The sequence below is a fragment of the Hermetia illucens genome, chromosome 1 (genome assembly GCF_905115235.1).
Source record: "Hermetia illucens chromosome 1, iHerIll2.2.curated.20191125, whole genome shotgun sequence".
Classification (NCBI taxonomy): domain Eukaryota; kingdom Metazoa; phylum Arthropoda; class Insecta; order Diptera; family Stratiomyidae; genus Hermetia; species Hermetia illucens.
The window spans coordinates 169,075,887-169,090,660 of record NC_051849.1 but is presented as its reverse complement, the minus strand read 5'-3'; the positions used below and the strand labels follow the sequence as shown (position 1 = coordinate 169,090,660).

At 40.7% G+C, this 14,774-nt stretch overlaps 1 protein-coding gene across 1 annotated transcript; it reads right to left on the bottom strand.

Moving 5' to 3' along the window:
• Nucleotides 1-732: 732 nt before the first annotated feature.
• Nucleotides 733-14,219, bottom strand: LOC119646604 (lipase member I-like). The gene is made up of 5 exons (XM_038047106.1): nt 14,212-14,219; nt 13,925-14,168; nt 6,564-6,721; nt 6,310-6,500; nt 733-737 (listed from the first exon to the last, which is right to left on the bottom strand). The coding sequence occupies exons 1-5, from the start codon at nt 14,217-14,219 to the stop codon at nt 733-735; spliced, it is 606 nt and encodes a 201-aa protein (XP_037903034.1).
• Between the last annotated feature and the right edge of the window lie 555 nt (nt 14,220-14,774).

Genomic DNA, 14,774 nt, shown 5'->3' with positions numbered 1-14,774 from the left:
TCATCGACAGCTTTGACTTTGCTCCTTTTTGTTGCTTGATATCTTAACTTACTTGCTGTCGCCTTCATGTGCTTTTGACACATCGTACAAACAGCAGAAGGAGAATAGTGCCCAAGTTATGCCGAACCCATATACGTTGGTCCGATTCCACGAAATGTAATAAGGAGAAATGGACGTTTTATTAATGACCTTAGAGGGGCTCAATTGTTCAATCAACTTTCACCAAATTTCTTTAGGTTTTCGGATAGTTCTGCCTTCATGCTGACCCCAGCTAGATAGATATTCGATTTTAATAAAGTTTTGTTAAACATGAAACCGTAAAAAGAAGATTGTCATTCTTTTCATACCAAAAAATTGTTAACATAATTAATAATTTATTGGGTTCTACATTATTTATTTGTACTTCATTCCTTCCTTTCCTCTGGCAAATGGAGATTCTTTATTCGTCTGCAGGTAATAATCTCCGGAAAATCTATTGAAATAATAAGAAAAACAAAATAAGCGGAAGCTTTTTCATAACTAGAATTAAATCTACTCACCCTTTTAGGCAACCAAAGCCCATAAGAGTATTTGCGGTGGTTCCTCCAACATTTCCTAATTTGAAATCCTGCCAACTCTTTGCGCTGACTGAATTGAAATAATTCGGTGCATTCAAGAGTAAACTTTCCGCCCAGTACATCCAGGACCGTGCATGACTACAAATATCTGAAAAAGGAAGTCAGAGGATTAGCTTTATTCTAGAAAAAGAAAGTATAGATTTTTCTTAAAGGAAATACAGATTCTATTTCATTACAGGCATAGCCAAGATCGTTTCACGTAACATAGTTGTTTTTACTAATAACATTTTTCACTGGGGTAAAGTCGATTTTCACTTTCTGCTTTTCCGCCGAATTTCGTATATAACTGTTTCCCAATATATCACGTCAGACAGACAAAGAGAATAGTCCCGAGAAATAGGTGTTCCAAAGGATTACATCTTTCCCGAGAACACCCATTGCAAGGACATACGAAGATGTCTTACCAGAACTAGTGTTGTACCCATTTAGGAGTAGCTCTACAATTCCATGATCTCCATTGATGCTAAAACCGGCGAAAGCTATCAAAAACGAAAGTGTGAAAATATAAAACGAACAGAGGAACAGGGCCGGAAAACTCCCCCCCCCCCTCCACTCCTTCTCGGAAGGAAAATAATGGATCTATCCGTCTGTATAACAGTGTCAGGCATCAAATAAAATGCTACCAAGAAGGGAAATAACATCCACACAATAGAAGTAACGCTTGCCTAAAACCCAAAGAGTGGAAAACTGACATCATAACATATATGCCCAAAACCGCGGGATCGGCGGCACTGGTTTCAAAGAAGGCAAGGGAAGCCCCAAAAACGTACGAGGGAACGTGAACCAAAGTTGGAGCAAAAAGTCGCCCACGAAAGGATCATGTGCGCGAATTGAGGATAATTACCAGATAATCACAAGAAAAGTTAATCTGGCATATGCAGATATTTTTAGGAAGATCGAATCCGAGCTGATATTAATGGACTTTGAAGAAAACGTCAGCTACGTTCCCAAAAAAGAAATATTTAATCATGAAACTGGAAAAGTCTTCTGACAGAACGCCTAAAGTTTTTCTTTGCAATTTGGAAAAGTCTTTAAAGGAAGGAGTTCAAATACGAACTAAAAAGCAGCTTGCAATGTAGAGACATTGATAAAGCTACAACGAAGAAGGATATCAGCGAGGCCTTGGAAAGATAATTCGAATCACTTGATTTACAAGAAGCTGCAAGAAGGTGTATGGTCGCACGCAGGTGGCAACCATCAGTCCCTTGCTGAAATAAACTGCTCGCAGTTAGCAAAATGAAAATAAGTTGAATCGTTTGTCGACTCAGAGAGCAGATTAATTCAAGCGCTGCTTCAGATACCTTACATTTAACCGCATAATGGCGGTGTCTGTAATAGTTCGAAAATTTGCAGCAACTATGGTGGCGAAGGCCAGATATTCAAGGAGTGTAAAGCTGACCCTCAATGGCAAGGAAATGGAATTCGTCCAATGTCGGCACACTGCAGGTAGCAGTAGCAGATACGCAATATTAAGGAAAGCCCTGGACGCAATAAAGATATGAGACATATAGAAATCAACCATATTAATTGCGACGCCTACTTGCACCGACTATCCATGAGAAGGGAGCCACAACCGTGGGGCCTTAGTTAAGGCTTCGCATGCGAAAATCAAACCAACTCCAAAATTATGACGGGTAATTTTAGTAGGATAGGGCAGCCGAAGTGTAAACTCCAGGCACCGTGTTCTGATATATGTGAAATATATGTGAGATATATGTGAGTCTGATATATGTGAGAACTATAGTGATGAGGGAGCACGGTTGTTGTCAGCCAATAGAGCCTATTTCAGCTTGCAAAAACTGTTCCGCTCAGAATGTCTCACCATAGGGTCAAAGCTCTTACTGTACAAGACAATGATTGCCAGTGCTCATGTATTCCTCGTAGACTTGGGTTCTTAGCAACAAGAATTGCGAACTCTTGGCCGCGTTCGAGAGAAGAATCCTCCGAAGAATTTTTGGCCCCCTACATGAGGATGGACGATTCCGTAGCCTACACAATGACGAAATCTATGAGCGATACCACGACCGTCCGGTTGTGGATAAAATCCGGCTCAATAGGTTACGGTGGGCGGGTCACCTAATCCGTATCGATGAGGATGATCCAGCCCGGAAAGTCTACAAGGCCAATATCTATGATAGAAAAAGAAAACAAGGCAGACCCTGCCTAAGATGGAGCGATGGCGTAGGTCAGGATGCCAGACAGCTTTTCGGGGTATCAAACTGGTGGACCTCGGCGCAAAACCGGGATGTCTGGAGTTCCTTATTAAGGCTGGCCTAGACCGTCTTCTTTTTCTACCATAGATATTGCCCTTATAAACTTTCCGGGCTGCATCAACCTCATCCATATTATTAAATGACCCGGCCACCGTAACCTATTGAGCCGGATTTTATCCACAACCGAAATCGTCCATCCAAAAATTCTTCGGAGGATTCTTCTCTCAAACGCGTTCAAGAGTTTGCAATTTTTGTTCCTAAGAATCCAAGTCTCCGAGGAATACATGAGGACTGGCAAGATCATTTTGTACAATAAGAGCTTTGACCCTATGGTGAGACGTTTCGAGGGGAAAAGTTTTTGGAAGCTGAAATAGGCTCTGCTGGCTGACAACAACCGTGTCCGGATTTCATCGTAGTAGCTTTTATCGGTTGTGATTTTCGACCCTAGATAGGAGAAATTATCAACGGTCTCAAAGTTATATTCTCTTATCTTTATTCTTCCCGTTTGACCAGTGCGGTTTGATGTTCTTGGTTGGTTAGTTTTCGATGCTGGCGTAGCCACCATATATTTTGTCTTGCCTTCATTGATATGCAGCCCAAGATCTCGCGGCTGACCTGTTGCTGATTTGCCTGGAGTGAAGCCTCTTTAGTATGTGCCAATGATGTTCTGGGCGTATGGGGCTCTCCGAGCTAGCAAGGTAGCGGGGAATATCTTATAGATGGTACTCAGCAACATGATATATCTATTATTGCTGCACTGCGTGATATTTCCCTTTTTATGTATAAGTCAGATAATGCCTGTTTGCCAATCGTTGCTGTCCTACGCCTCTTATACAAGTTGATGAACCACTTGGTGTAATTGGTTGCCTCCATATTTAACCAATTCGGCTGTAATTCTATCGACTCCTGGCGACTTTTGATTTTTAAGCCAATGAATTGCACGGACTGGTTCTCCTATACTTGGTGGTGGCAGTATTTGTCCGTCGTCTTCAGTTGGTGGGACCTCCAGCTTGCCGATGTTTTGGTTGTTCAGTACATCATCAAAGTACTCAACCCATCGCTCCAATATGCCCATTCTGTCGGTTCAGATTTCCCTCTTTGTCCCGGCAAGATGAGCATCGAAGTATGTAAGGCTTCATCCTGCTCAATTGCTGGTAAAACTTCCATGCCTGGTACGGTTGCTCTCTGTACCTTTCGAGTTCGCAGACCTGTTGGTTCTCCCAGGCTTCCTTTCTTCGTCTGTGAAGTCGCTTCTCCGCTCGACGGAGTTCATGATAAATTTCCGCGCGTGCCCGCGACCTTTGAGAATGCAACATTACTCGGTATGCGGCATTCTTCCATTCCATTACTAGTTTCTACTCATCGTCGCATCAATCGTTCCGATTTTTCATGCGGCTGGGGCCAAGTATGTTTGTGGCCGTATTTACGATAATGTTCTTCAGGTGATTGTGAAGATCATTTGTTGATGCTTCATCTCCAGGTCCTCTGTTGACTGCGATTATTGCGGCATCCATTTCCCTCTTATAGGTGTTGCGGATGGTTGTGTTGTGGATGGCTTCAGTGTTCACTCTCACCTGATTGTCAGAGGGGATTCTGGGTGGTGTTGTTATTCGAGCTCGGAGCACCATGCCAACGAAATAGTGATCCCAGTCTATATTGGTCCCTCTATATGTTCTGACATTCATCAAGGTTGAGAGCTACCGACGTTCGATCAGCACGTCCTGTCTGGAGAGGCCTACGTTTGTTTGTGGACCGCTTTCCCCGCAAACCAGGTACTTCCAACAACCATTTCATGTTACACTGCTAATTGTATAATCCGCAGTCCGTTATCATTTGTAAGCTATGTGAGCCAACTTATCGCTTGAATACGGGCTCCTTCCCTACTTGGCTGTTAAAATTCCCAAGTATGATTTTGATATGATATCTGGGACAGGCTTCGAGGGTTCGTTCTACTGCCTGGTAGAAGGTGTCTTTCTCTGACTCTGTAGCCTCCTCTGTTGGGGCGTGAACGTTAATGAGGCTTATATTGCTAAATTTGCCTCGCAAGCGCAGAGTGCATAGCATTCGCTTATGTTTTCAAAGCCGATAACAGCTGCGTCTCTGTATGGTATCCTCAAATCAGGATTGATTCCCCCGTTTCAGAGGGATATCTTCGGATACATGTAATTTAATGTAATGATCTCGATGATGCAGCTTCCAAAAAACAGAGTCTGAGGGAAAGCATGCTGCCATGCCGAGGCAGCGAATCTTTATCAAACGGTGAAATTTTTGGCGGGTCGGCAAAATCGCGAAATTTCGGGCAAGAAGACTCTACCAGCAATTCCGAGGGAGGCCGGAATTGGGCACTAAGTAGGAAACATACCTGAACTTTCGAGGTACGCATAAGCGGGCTATCCGCACCAGCAAGCAGGAATACCTTAAAACACTTGGGGAAAAAGTTAATTTGCAGCTCTTCTCAATATAGTGGTAGCTTTTTTCTCACCACATACCCCAAGTAACTAAAGGGGAACTTGCAAAAATTCGTCAGAGAATCGGAATAAAGCTTCTGGTTTGGAAGCTGTTCACAATAGAGTGCTTACACTCGTGATTAAGACTAGACCCGACTAATTTGTCAACGTATTTGAGTCATGCATGGAAGAAGTTTTTCCCCCACCGTGAAAGAGGCAATAACTATTTTCGCTACTGAAGCCAAATAAGTAACCGGTAGACGCATCATCATACCGGCCGATTTGCTCTATAGACACGGTACAAAAGTTGCAAGAAATTATCATTTGTAACAGAGTTTCGCCTATTATAGAATATGGTCACAGGATAGGTCATTGAAATTTGCATACCGAACTAGGCCATGACAACCGATTTTCGGAAAGAAGGTGGTTGTCGTCACAAAACATTCTGAAAATGTTGCAGTGTACGCTAGCGAAACCATCTGTGCCATGAAAACCCAGCTAGAGCTGGTAGAGCTCCAGAGAATACGACTAGTATTTGGATTGGTAGCCATCTATCCTTTCAAAGCTGGTTATGAAATACCCGGATGCTTGACGCGAATATCTTTTCCAAGAGACAGCTGGACTATAGCCGTGAGAAATCGGTAAATACCTGCGAATCGCACGGATTAAGTCGTATCCGAATAACTGATTTGTTCAGATAGAAAAGTAGGTGTAAAACAAAATCATAACTTACATAAGAAAACACGCTGCTATACTATTTGTACGAAGTCTCTTCCAAATTGGCCTTGGAGTAAAACTATTAAAAGAAAAAGTTCCCGATTTATTTTGGTTTTTGGAAAATGCAGACACGTGTTTCGGAAACTTTTTCTTTTAATAGTTTTACTTAAAACAAACTATAGAAAACAAAGGGACTACTTTCATAAAACCTAGCTTACAAGTCCATCTGTGTGACTTAGTTTTTTTAACCTAATCCTGGAACAAAGCTGGTACCGCATTTATCCTTATATACTATCACACTTCAAAAATACTTACTGACAAAACACCCAGGTTGTTGGTCATTTTTATTGTTTGGCCAAAAATCAACAGTACCGGTTGACATGGGGGCACCATAAACCCCGCTGTCTGTATGCAAAACATCAACTAGTTCTGCATCATCGCGGCTCAAATGCGCTGCATTCGTGTAACCATAGAAGCCGGGATAAGCAGGATCCAAAGCAGATAAACTAATAATTGATGATAATATTATTATTTAACCAAATGTTTGGCTCTGGTCCAACAAGACCTACCGTGGCAGTTTGATGGTTTCATTGGATTCCTTATAAACTGTGCGTCCAATCACCCCTGCCATTTGACCACCTAATGAATGGCCAACAATATGCAAATGTTTAACATTGAGGCCTTTATCGATCATGTCCAATATAGCACCAGCTGCTTGAGCACCAACCTGTAAAATGGAAAAACAATTATAGATTTTGTAATTTAGAGACCATGAAATCTAGGAATTTAATGTATTTTGAGATGATATAAAATACTACGACAAAAATAATCAAGTCTAAGATTTTAGTCTACGGAATTGCTATTAAAAGTAAGCAGGGTTGAGATTGGCGTACCAGCTACCACACAATAACCTAAACCGCGGGAAAGAGCTTCTTCCAACCGGATGGATTGGCGATAGGCGTCGCATTTGCGGCTAGGAATATAGACGTGGAATTGGTATATATCAGTCTTTCCTTCTCCTAGCTGGAAGGGCTCTGATGAATATTTTTCTTCCCCAACTTTCGGTCCCTCCATGGTAGATGGTATCAGGCATCTCGGGTATTATTTAAGCCGGAAAACTTCCTAAGTAAAGATTGAATGCAATACTTGGAGACGCCAACCTCAGGGGAAGTTTACAGTGCCATTGGGAGTTAATCGCCAAGCCATTTCTAAGCACTAATATTCATTAAAGAAGATCTGAAGGGAAGGAAATTAGGTAAACGTATAAGCTGTAGCTAAGAGACATGGAAAGGCGATTACTCACGCGTGAACTGTTGCAAGAGTGATAAAAACGGATAGGTTTTTTACCCCAACATTATGATAATCCGAAAAGAAAAAAAACCGTGGGATAAGCCGACCCGACAACATCAACATCGTTAGCAAAGCGAAATATCCATTTTTCGATAGCCTATATTTTGCATTTAATGAGATCAACTAGGTGTGGTGTACTATGATATGCTAAGATTCAACGAATGTATTACTAAAGGTCGATATCGACAACAAGTTATCAGACTGAGGAAAGTATTGATTGAAAAATAACCAAAATACGAACCAACACACAACAAAATTTTCTTCCACATGTTGCATGACCAGCCAAAACATACTTGAAGACACAGAAATGGGAAATCCTACCCCAACCGTAGTATTTGTCCCATTCGGACTTCTATCCGTTTCGTTCGATGGTACATAAGCTATTTGGACAGCACTTCTATATATTCATATGAACAAAAAAAATATTCGGTTGATTCAAGAATAACGTCAACCCTTAATATAACATGCATGCTGCCAGAAAAATGGAAAAAGGTGCAGCTAAGACGTAAAGGACCGCTGCCACCAAAATTGGCTGCTCCAGAAAAAGGACAAAATGAGCCACGCAAAACCAACCCAAACGTTGTTAGACCCGAGAAAATAGAATACTCGCAGGTGATAAGGCAAGGTGCGCTAACCAAAAAAAAAATGGCGGTGGTAATCAAATGCTGAAAACTATTAAAGATACTTTTGACATTTTAAATACAGTTGACGAACAACAAATAATAAATAAACAAATTTTTGACAAACTTAAGCAGTATAATGTAAGGAGACAAAAAAAATAATAAGAAAACTAAGTGACAAAAAAGTCCCGAAAATTATAACGTGAAATGCAGATGGACTGTACCTGGAAGAGTTGAACATCTTTCTTAATACTGAGAAGAGAGACATATGCCTTATCTTGGAAAGCCACCTCACGGAGCCCACCAACACTAAAATCCGTGGCTTTTCTCATACCAGGGAACACATTCCATTCGGGGGTCAGAGTGGGAAGTACAATCTTTATTAAAGAGGATATCAGATATCACGAAGAACAGAAAATTCAAGATGAAACAAGTCGGGACGCTTCAGGTTTGAAAAGTTTTGTATACCTCTTTTATAAAGACATTTGAGTGTGCATTTGTCCCATTAGTATGTAGCACGTAATATATGCATATATTATGTGAAAGTACCCACTTTTAAGTGATATTGACATTCAAAGTCTTGAATATGCAAGAAGGGACAATTTTGACCTGTTATAACTTTGTTAGCAATAGCGTGCTTTCCACCAAACTTGGTAGGATCATGCTCTATATTATAGTCAAAATTTCTACGTGGTACTAGGGTGAACTTAAGAGAGGTTTTGCAGCCAATTACTAAATATTATAGTAATATACTATAATTAACTTTATTTGAATATATATTGATTTGTAGGATATTTCGGAACCTGAGTAACATATAGTGGCAGCCTCCAGATTTTTTTTGAAATATTCCGGTTGGATAGTTTCTCAGAATGGGTCCGTTAAAGAAATGATCATTTTCAACCCCCCGCACTCTCCACCTTTCCAACAAATGTCATTTGAACATGTATCGATTTGTAGGGTACTTCAGAACCTGAGTACCATATAGTGGCAGCCTCCAGATTTTTTTGATATTTTCCGGCTGGATAGTTTCTCAGAATGGGTCCGTTAAAGAAATGATCATTTTCAACCCCCCGCAATCTCCACCTTTCCAACAAATGTCAAATGTGGAAAGTACTAACCGAGGCCCTTCATTTAATACCCCACATGACTACATTTTTTGACAAAAAAATACACACCCCTTCTCATGTCCCCTTTAAATTCGACGTAGAATTTTGTAACCCACTGTATGTGTGAGCGTTCACAGTTCCCACCTTCCCACCAAATTTGGTGTCAATCGCTACCACCGTCTCTAAGAAAAATGCGTGTGACAGATAGACAAACAAACAGATTGATTTAGCTCGACTCTTTCAGTTCATCGGAAGCTCCTCCATTTTAGAAAGTGATTCAAACGCAAAAAATGGACCCTGGTAATCCAGGTTAACAACATTCAGGGGCAGAGTATTATTTGAAGTAGGAAGAGCGCAAAATTGCATTTTCCACTCCAGCAGTCAACCTACATACCCGATGTCATTGATTTCATCGGAACTAAAGGGATCTCAGAAGAATACATCCAGGTTGTCAATAATGAAAATATAATGGCCGATCACTCGCCTGTTAAGATGCTGGTCTACGAAAAATTGAGGAGAGAAGACTATCCTCCCAGACTGACTAATAGACACACAAAATGGGCAGTATTCAAAGCGCATCAAAGAAATCGTTTGCGTAAGAAATCAAATCAACACTACTTATCAACTTCAGGAGGAGATCGATCTGCTAACAATGAAGATACAATAAGCCGCTTAGAAAAATACTGCTGCTCATCGTGGGTTGAATAACAAATATCCTGGCTATCCTACAGAGGTTAGCGAACTATTTGCAGAGAAACGTAGAGCTCGCAAACTATGACAAGGAAACTGCACAACGAAAAAGAAAAAACCCTAAACTTTCTGGCAAACAAGCTAAAGGCCCTTAATTACCCAATATAGAAACGAGTCCTTCAGCAGATCTCAAACCTTACAGCACAAAAAGACACACTCTACTTCTCTGTGAAAAGCCGAGAGAGATATAAAAAAACGCAGACAACAAATTCAACCTATTAAACAGGAAAACAGGTGATGGGTTCATTTTGCACAGGACAAGGCAGATCTCTTCGCGAAGCATCTAGAAAGTACACCTTCCAGCCTCTAGATACACAAGCGTTTACTTGCTTAACTCCAATGAGAAAAGTGAACCATTGCCCAATACACCGTGTAAAATTAGCTGAGCTTAGGGCAGAAATTGAAACAAATGTGTTTCCTAATAAAGCTTCTGGCTATGAACTTATTTCAGGGAGAATACTAAAATAATTTCCAGAAGAGGGTCTAGTCAAATAATTAATGCAGCTTTCAGATTAAAATACATGCGTTGACAATGGATGTGGATGGATGCTAAGCTTAGTTGGAAAGGACACCTTCTAAGAAACAAGGACGAATTAAATGACAGATACAGATAGGTGAACTGGGTACTGGGAAAGAATTCTCAGCTGACCATCGAAAACAAGCTGCTAAGCAGATCCTAAGGCCCATATGGATGCACGGCATCTAGCTCTGGGGCTGTGCCGAAAAGTCAAACCTGATCATTATCCAAACGTTCCAAAATAAAGTGCTTAGAAGCATAGTGGACGCTCCCTAATTCATTGGTAGTGACGATCTGCATAGGGAGCTGAAAGTACAGTTGGTTGATGAAGTCATCAAAGACCAAGCAATTAAACATAGCCACCGACTACGATCACATGAAAATAACGAAGTCCGAAAATTGACTGATATTGCTAATATAATGAGACGACTGAAGAGAGTAAAGCGAAACAACTTGCTAACCCAAAGGAAGCCGAAAGACATACGCTGTTGAGAAACACTTAGTTCCTCAACGAAGCCAACCAAAGTGCTCGGGTGGACAACAGGGTCTTCCCCCAATGAAGACGAAGCTTAAATATCCAATAAAAGCAGTCGTAACTTGGCGAGAAGTAGCTTTAGTGGGTGAAAATCCCACACTCCCAGAAATCGTCAACCCTGAGGTTAATCTTTTGTCGTCTATAATGCTTGGGCTAACTCGAACGGGTGAAGAAATATCACAAGAGCTTGATGGAAAGACAGTAGACTAAATTCCTTTCAGTCTTATTTTCTTTCCGTCCTTTCTGACCCTATAAAACCCTACTGTTTTTCTGAAGAGCACAGAGGACTTCATTGGACCATGATATGCTCGTATGCACATATACGTATTCGCAACCATCTCTATATATCTGATCTCCTACCGAGTGAGAGCGTGAAAGATAAATGGTCTTGAAAAAGAAGCCCAACTAGGTTATCAAATAGACGAGGCATCGCTATTTTCCTATTTGAATTAATACCCCAGAATTAAAGGTATTGACCAATCTGTATGTTTAGATCGGGGAATCCCGGCTAAACATGATTTCGTTGCTACATAGCATAGTGTAAGTTCTCCGGAAAGTTCCTCGTACTAGTCTAGTGCTAGCCCATACTTCATAAGATTTGTTCGCCCAGCAGTCGTACAGAATATCTTGGATGAATCTAAGAAATTCCTGCTGCAATCATTGCTCCTAAGCAAGAAACTCATAGTAAAAAGGATGAAGGACCAACATTCAACAGCTTCATTCCCGTGATGTGTTCATTCTAATGGATTCCTGCTTGATTGCCTTCCTCTGTTTATCGAACCAAATTCAATGTTGTCTAACTATTTATTTTTATAAATTCCTGGTGACTCCCAAAATAATTTCCCTACACGTATTCATTTGGTGCCAGTAGAATAAGTATCTCGAATATAGTTGTAATTTTTCCTCGCCGCTGGCTCAGTGGTATCCTTGGATTCCCGAGATGGATTGGCAAGAAGAAAGGGTTTTGTAGCAAGAAATTTGTTGCCGTGCCTCCAGCAAAGTATGAAAGAGTTTGGCTAGGATGGTGGTTGCCTGTGCGGAAGAGCTTAAAATTTGGAAAGATGGGTTTGTATCTGTAGTGCAATTTGGTTTTTCTACATGATCGTTATTTGCGGATTATGTTCGCTTAGGAACAATTCGATCTCCACGGTTTGATGTCGTACAGTTTATCACCGTGCTGAACATGATAATGAACTGCGGGGGTTGCTCAGCGAAAGTTCGGTGTGGCTTGGCTAGAAGGTAAATGTGGCGCCGGGTGGCTTGGGTTGCTGCTGCGTAATGCATCAACAAAAGCCAAGGACTGCCTAGTGAAAGAGAGCGTTGAAATTGCGTCTGTTCTAGTGAAATTAGGTTGGTCTGGGAAGGCGGGGCCCTTTTTGGGTTTCTCCTGGCCATTACTTTGGAAAAGTTAGTGCATTTGAGGTAGTTTGCGGAGTTGTCGCTTTCCCAAGAGTCTACGCATTTAGGACTTTCTCTCGGCGTCTTTTATCAGTTGGCAGTTTTTGCACTGCAGAAGCTCAAAGCGGATTAAATTGTGGTTTATCGTTTTTACTGGAGTGAGATCGTTCATCTCGTACGATTCCTAAAAGGTGACTAGCACAGGTTCAATCTACAACCCTCTTGCTGTGCCTTCGATGTGACGAAGTAGCGGGGTAGGTGTGGTTCAGACCATGAATAATAGGTGACGCGGTTCTCTCCGACAGGAGAGTGTATGAGGACAACAGCGTCTTAGCGTCTCTTAGATTGGTGAAGTATTTGTAGGTTAAAGTTTCATGATTTCTTCACCAGGAAGTCCTTGCTTACCGCATTGGAGATGGTAGTCCCAGCCACCATCAAATTTTTTGCGGGCTCGACAATAGCAATAGCAGGGATTATAGTACTTAACGGTTTCTTTTGAGAGACCAACGGCGGGTATTTCTGAGGTTTGCTGTATACTGCTAGGCTTCATAGCAGAAGTAGTAAAAGATATCGTTGATGTTGCGCAGTTGGTCTGCTTTGGGTGAGGTCTACCGTAAGTTAATTCGATAGTTGCCTCTATTGTGACAATGGTCAGCTGCATACTTCGGATTCGGAAGTCTTCCAGGAACTTCTTCTTAGATAGGTTCTGCTACAACTTGATTAGTAGGCCTTCGTTTTGTCTCCTTAGGCAACAATCTCATCGCCAGTGTTTGTTTGCTCGCCCCTAATCGTTCCGTCAGAATCGTTGGCAATATCGGACTCTCCGTTTGCAGTCAAGGTTGAGTCCTCGGACTCCATTTTTTCAGGAGCAATACCAATCCATTTAGAGAATTCTCTCCCCCGTGTCCCCGTGGACACAACCGGCTAATGACTAAATCTGAGTAAAAGATGAAAATGGTGGAAGCTACCCATCGTTACAGTATAAAGGATTACTATATACAAAATTAAGAAAGTAAACGCAAAAATCCATTCCATTTCTCTTGAACTTCGGACTGGGAAAATCTTCTCTTGGACTTCGGACTGGGAAAATCTTTCGTAGTCCCACAAACCTAAACGTAGGCAAGGAATAGATAATTCCTGATTGTAAAGGAGTCTAGAGCACAAAATGGAAATGAAGCGAAGCTGGAACTGCAAGTAATTTTATATACGCTCGAATGTTGCAATATCAATATGTAGGGCTACTTTGATAATCCAAGAAAGAGGAAGGAAGGTATAATCCGCTGGGTGGCTTTTGCAATATTCATCAATAGAAAGAGATTTGGAAAGCGGAAATCTTTCTATTTTGCTTAATTTTTACACAAATGCTTATCCATTGGGATAATTTTAGAAAGGATTCACGTTGGCCTCAGGAAGTAGCTAATAGGTAACGAAATTTCGTAATAAAGTTTGAGTGTTTCATTCTTGCAAGAGTGATTGTAAAAGATGTGGTATACATCTGCAACTATTTCGAAAGGGATATTGATTCGAGCGAGCGTTTCCAATGTTTCCAAATAGAATAAGGAGCGATGCCGACCCTGGGAAAATATTTGCTTCCACTGGAAAGAGCAAACCTGCTTTGTTATTTATCTATCTACTTCTTAATATCTAAGCTCACCTTGTAAACGTTCTTTACGGCATGCAAAAAATATCCTGGTACGGCTTGAGAATGCCAATCTAATACGAGAATATTATGATCATTGCGGGCCGCATAAGCCGCAACAACTGCTTTTACGTCATCCGCTGAAAGTTTTCCTAGAAATCCGTGAATATAAATAACCGTCGGTTTCCCTTTATCAAATTTAGGATGTTCCAAAATACTCGTAGCTTTTGGCAGTTCATATATGTTGGGATTAGTGTCCCTAAAATATTTTTTAAAAATTCGGTTACATATGTGTACACAACTTTTCCATTTGGAATAATGGATATTGTAATTTTTTAATTACCCAGAAAAAAACGCAAAAGTCGGTGGATCCAGTATTGCTATTACTGCAAGAAATTCAATTGTTAAGCATTGGAAAAAAGATAAAAATAAAACAAGCAGAAATATATTTACCATTGGGTAATTCAACCCAACCCGTGAGGCTAAAGCCTAGATCTAGAAAAGAGGATTTGTAAGATCAGATTGTGCATACACGTTGTAACATAGAAACGTAATTAAATTTACACTAACCCGGCATCTCTCCTTGATTAACAAGTCCATAATCCCTAGTCCGATCTGATTTCATTACCTTTATATTTGTAACTAGAAAGAAATAAAGACCCAAACGATCAAGTTATATTAAGCAATTTTCCCACCCTTTGGCCTTACAAGATAATCTTTGTGATTTTTTTAACGGATTGAATTGCATGTAATCATTTAATTCCTGTTGGGTTACATTAATACATTCTTCAGGGGTATAAAAATTTGAACAATTAATTATTTGATTAATTAATTAATAAAAATTTATTATAATGATGAAAAAATG

Bases quoted from the DNA above. Each gene is read 5' to 3' on its own strand.
- LOC119646604 (XM_038047106.1), bottom strand. The intron at 6,722-13,924 runs GTGAGCTTAGAT...TCCATTTTACAG, and splicing joins CCGTAAAGAACGTTTACAAG to GTTGGTGCTCAAGCAGCTGG. The intron at 6,501-6,563 runs GTAGGTCTTGTT...ATCAATTATTAG, and splicing joins GAAACCATCAAACTGCCACG to TTTATCTGCTTTGGATCCTG.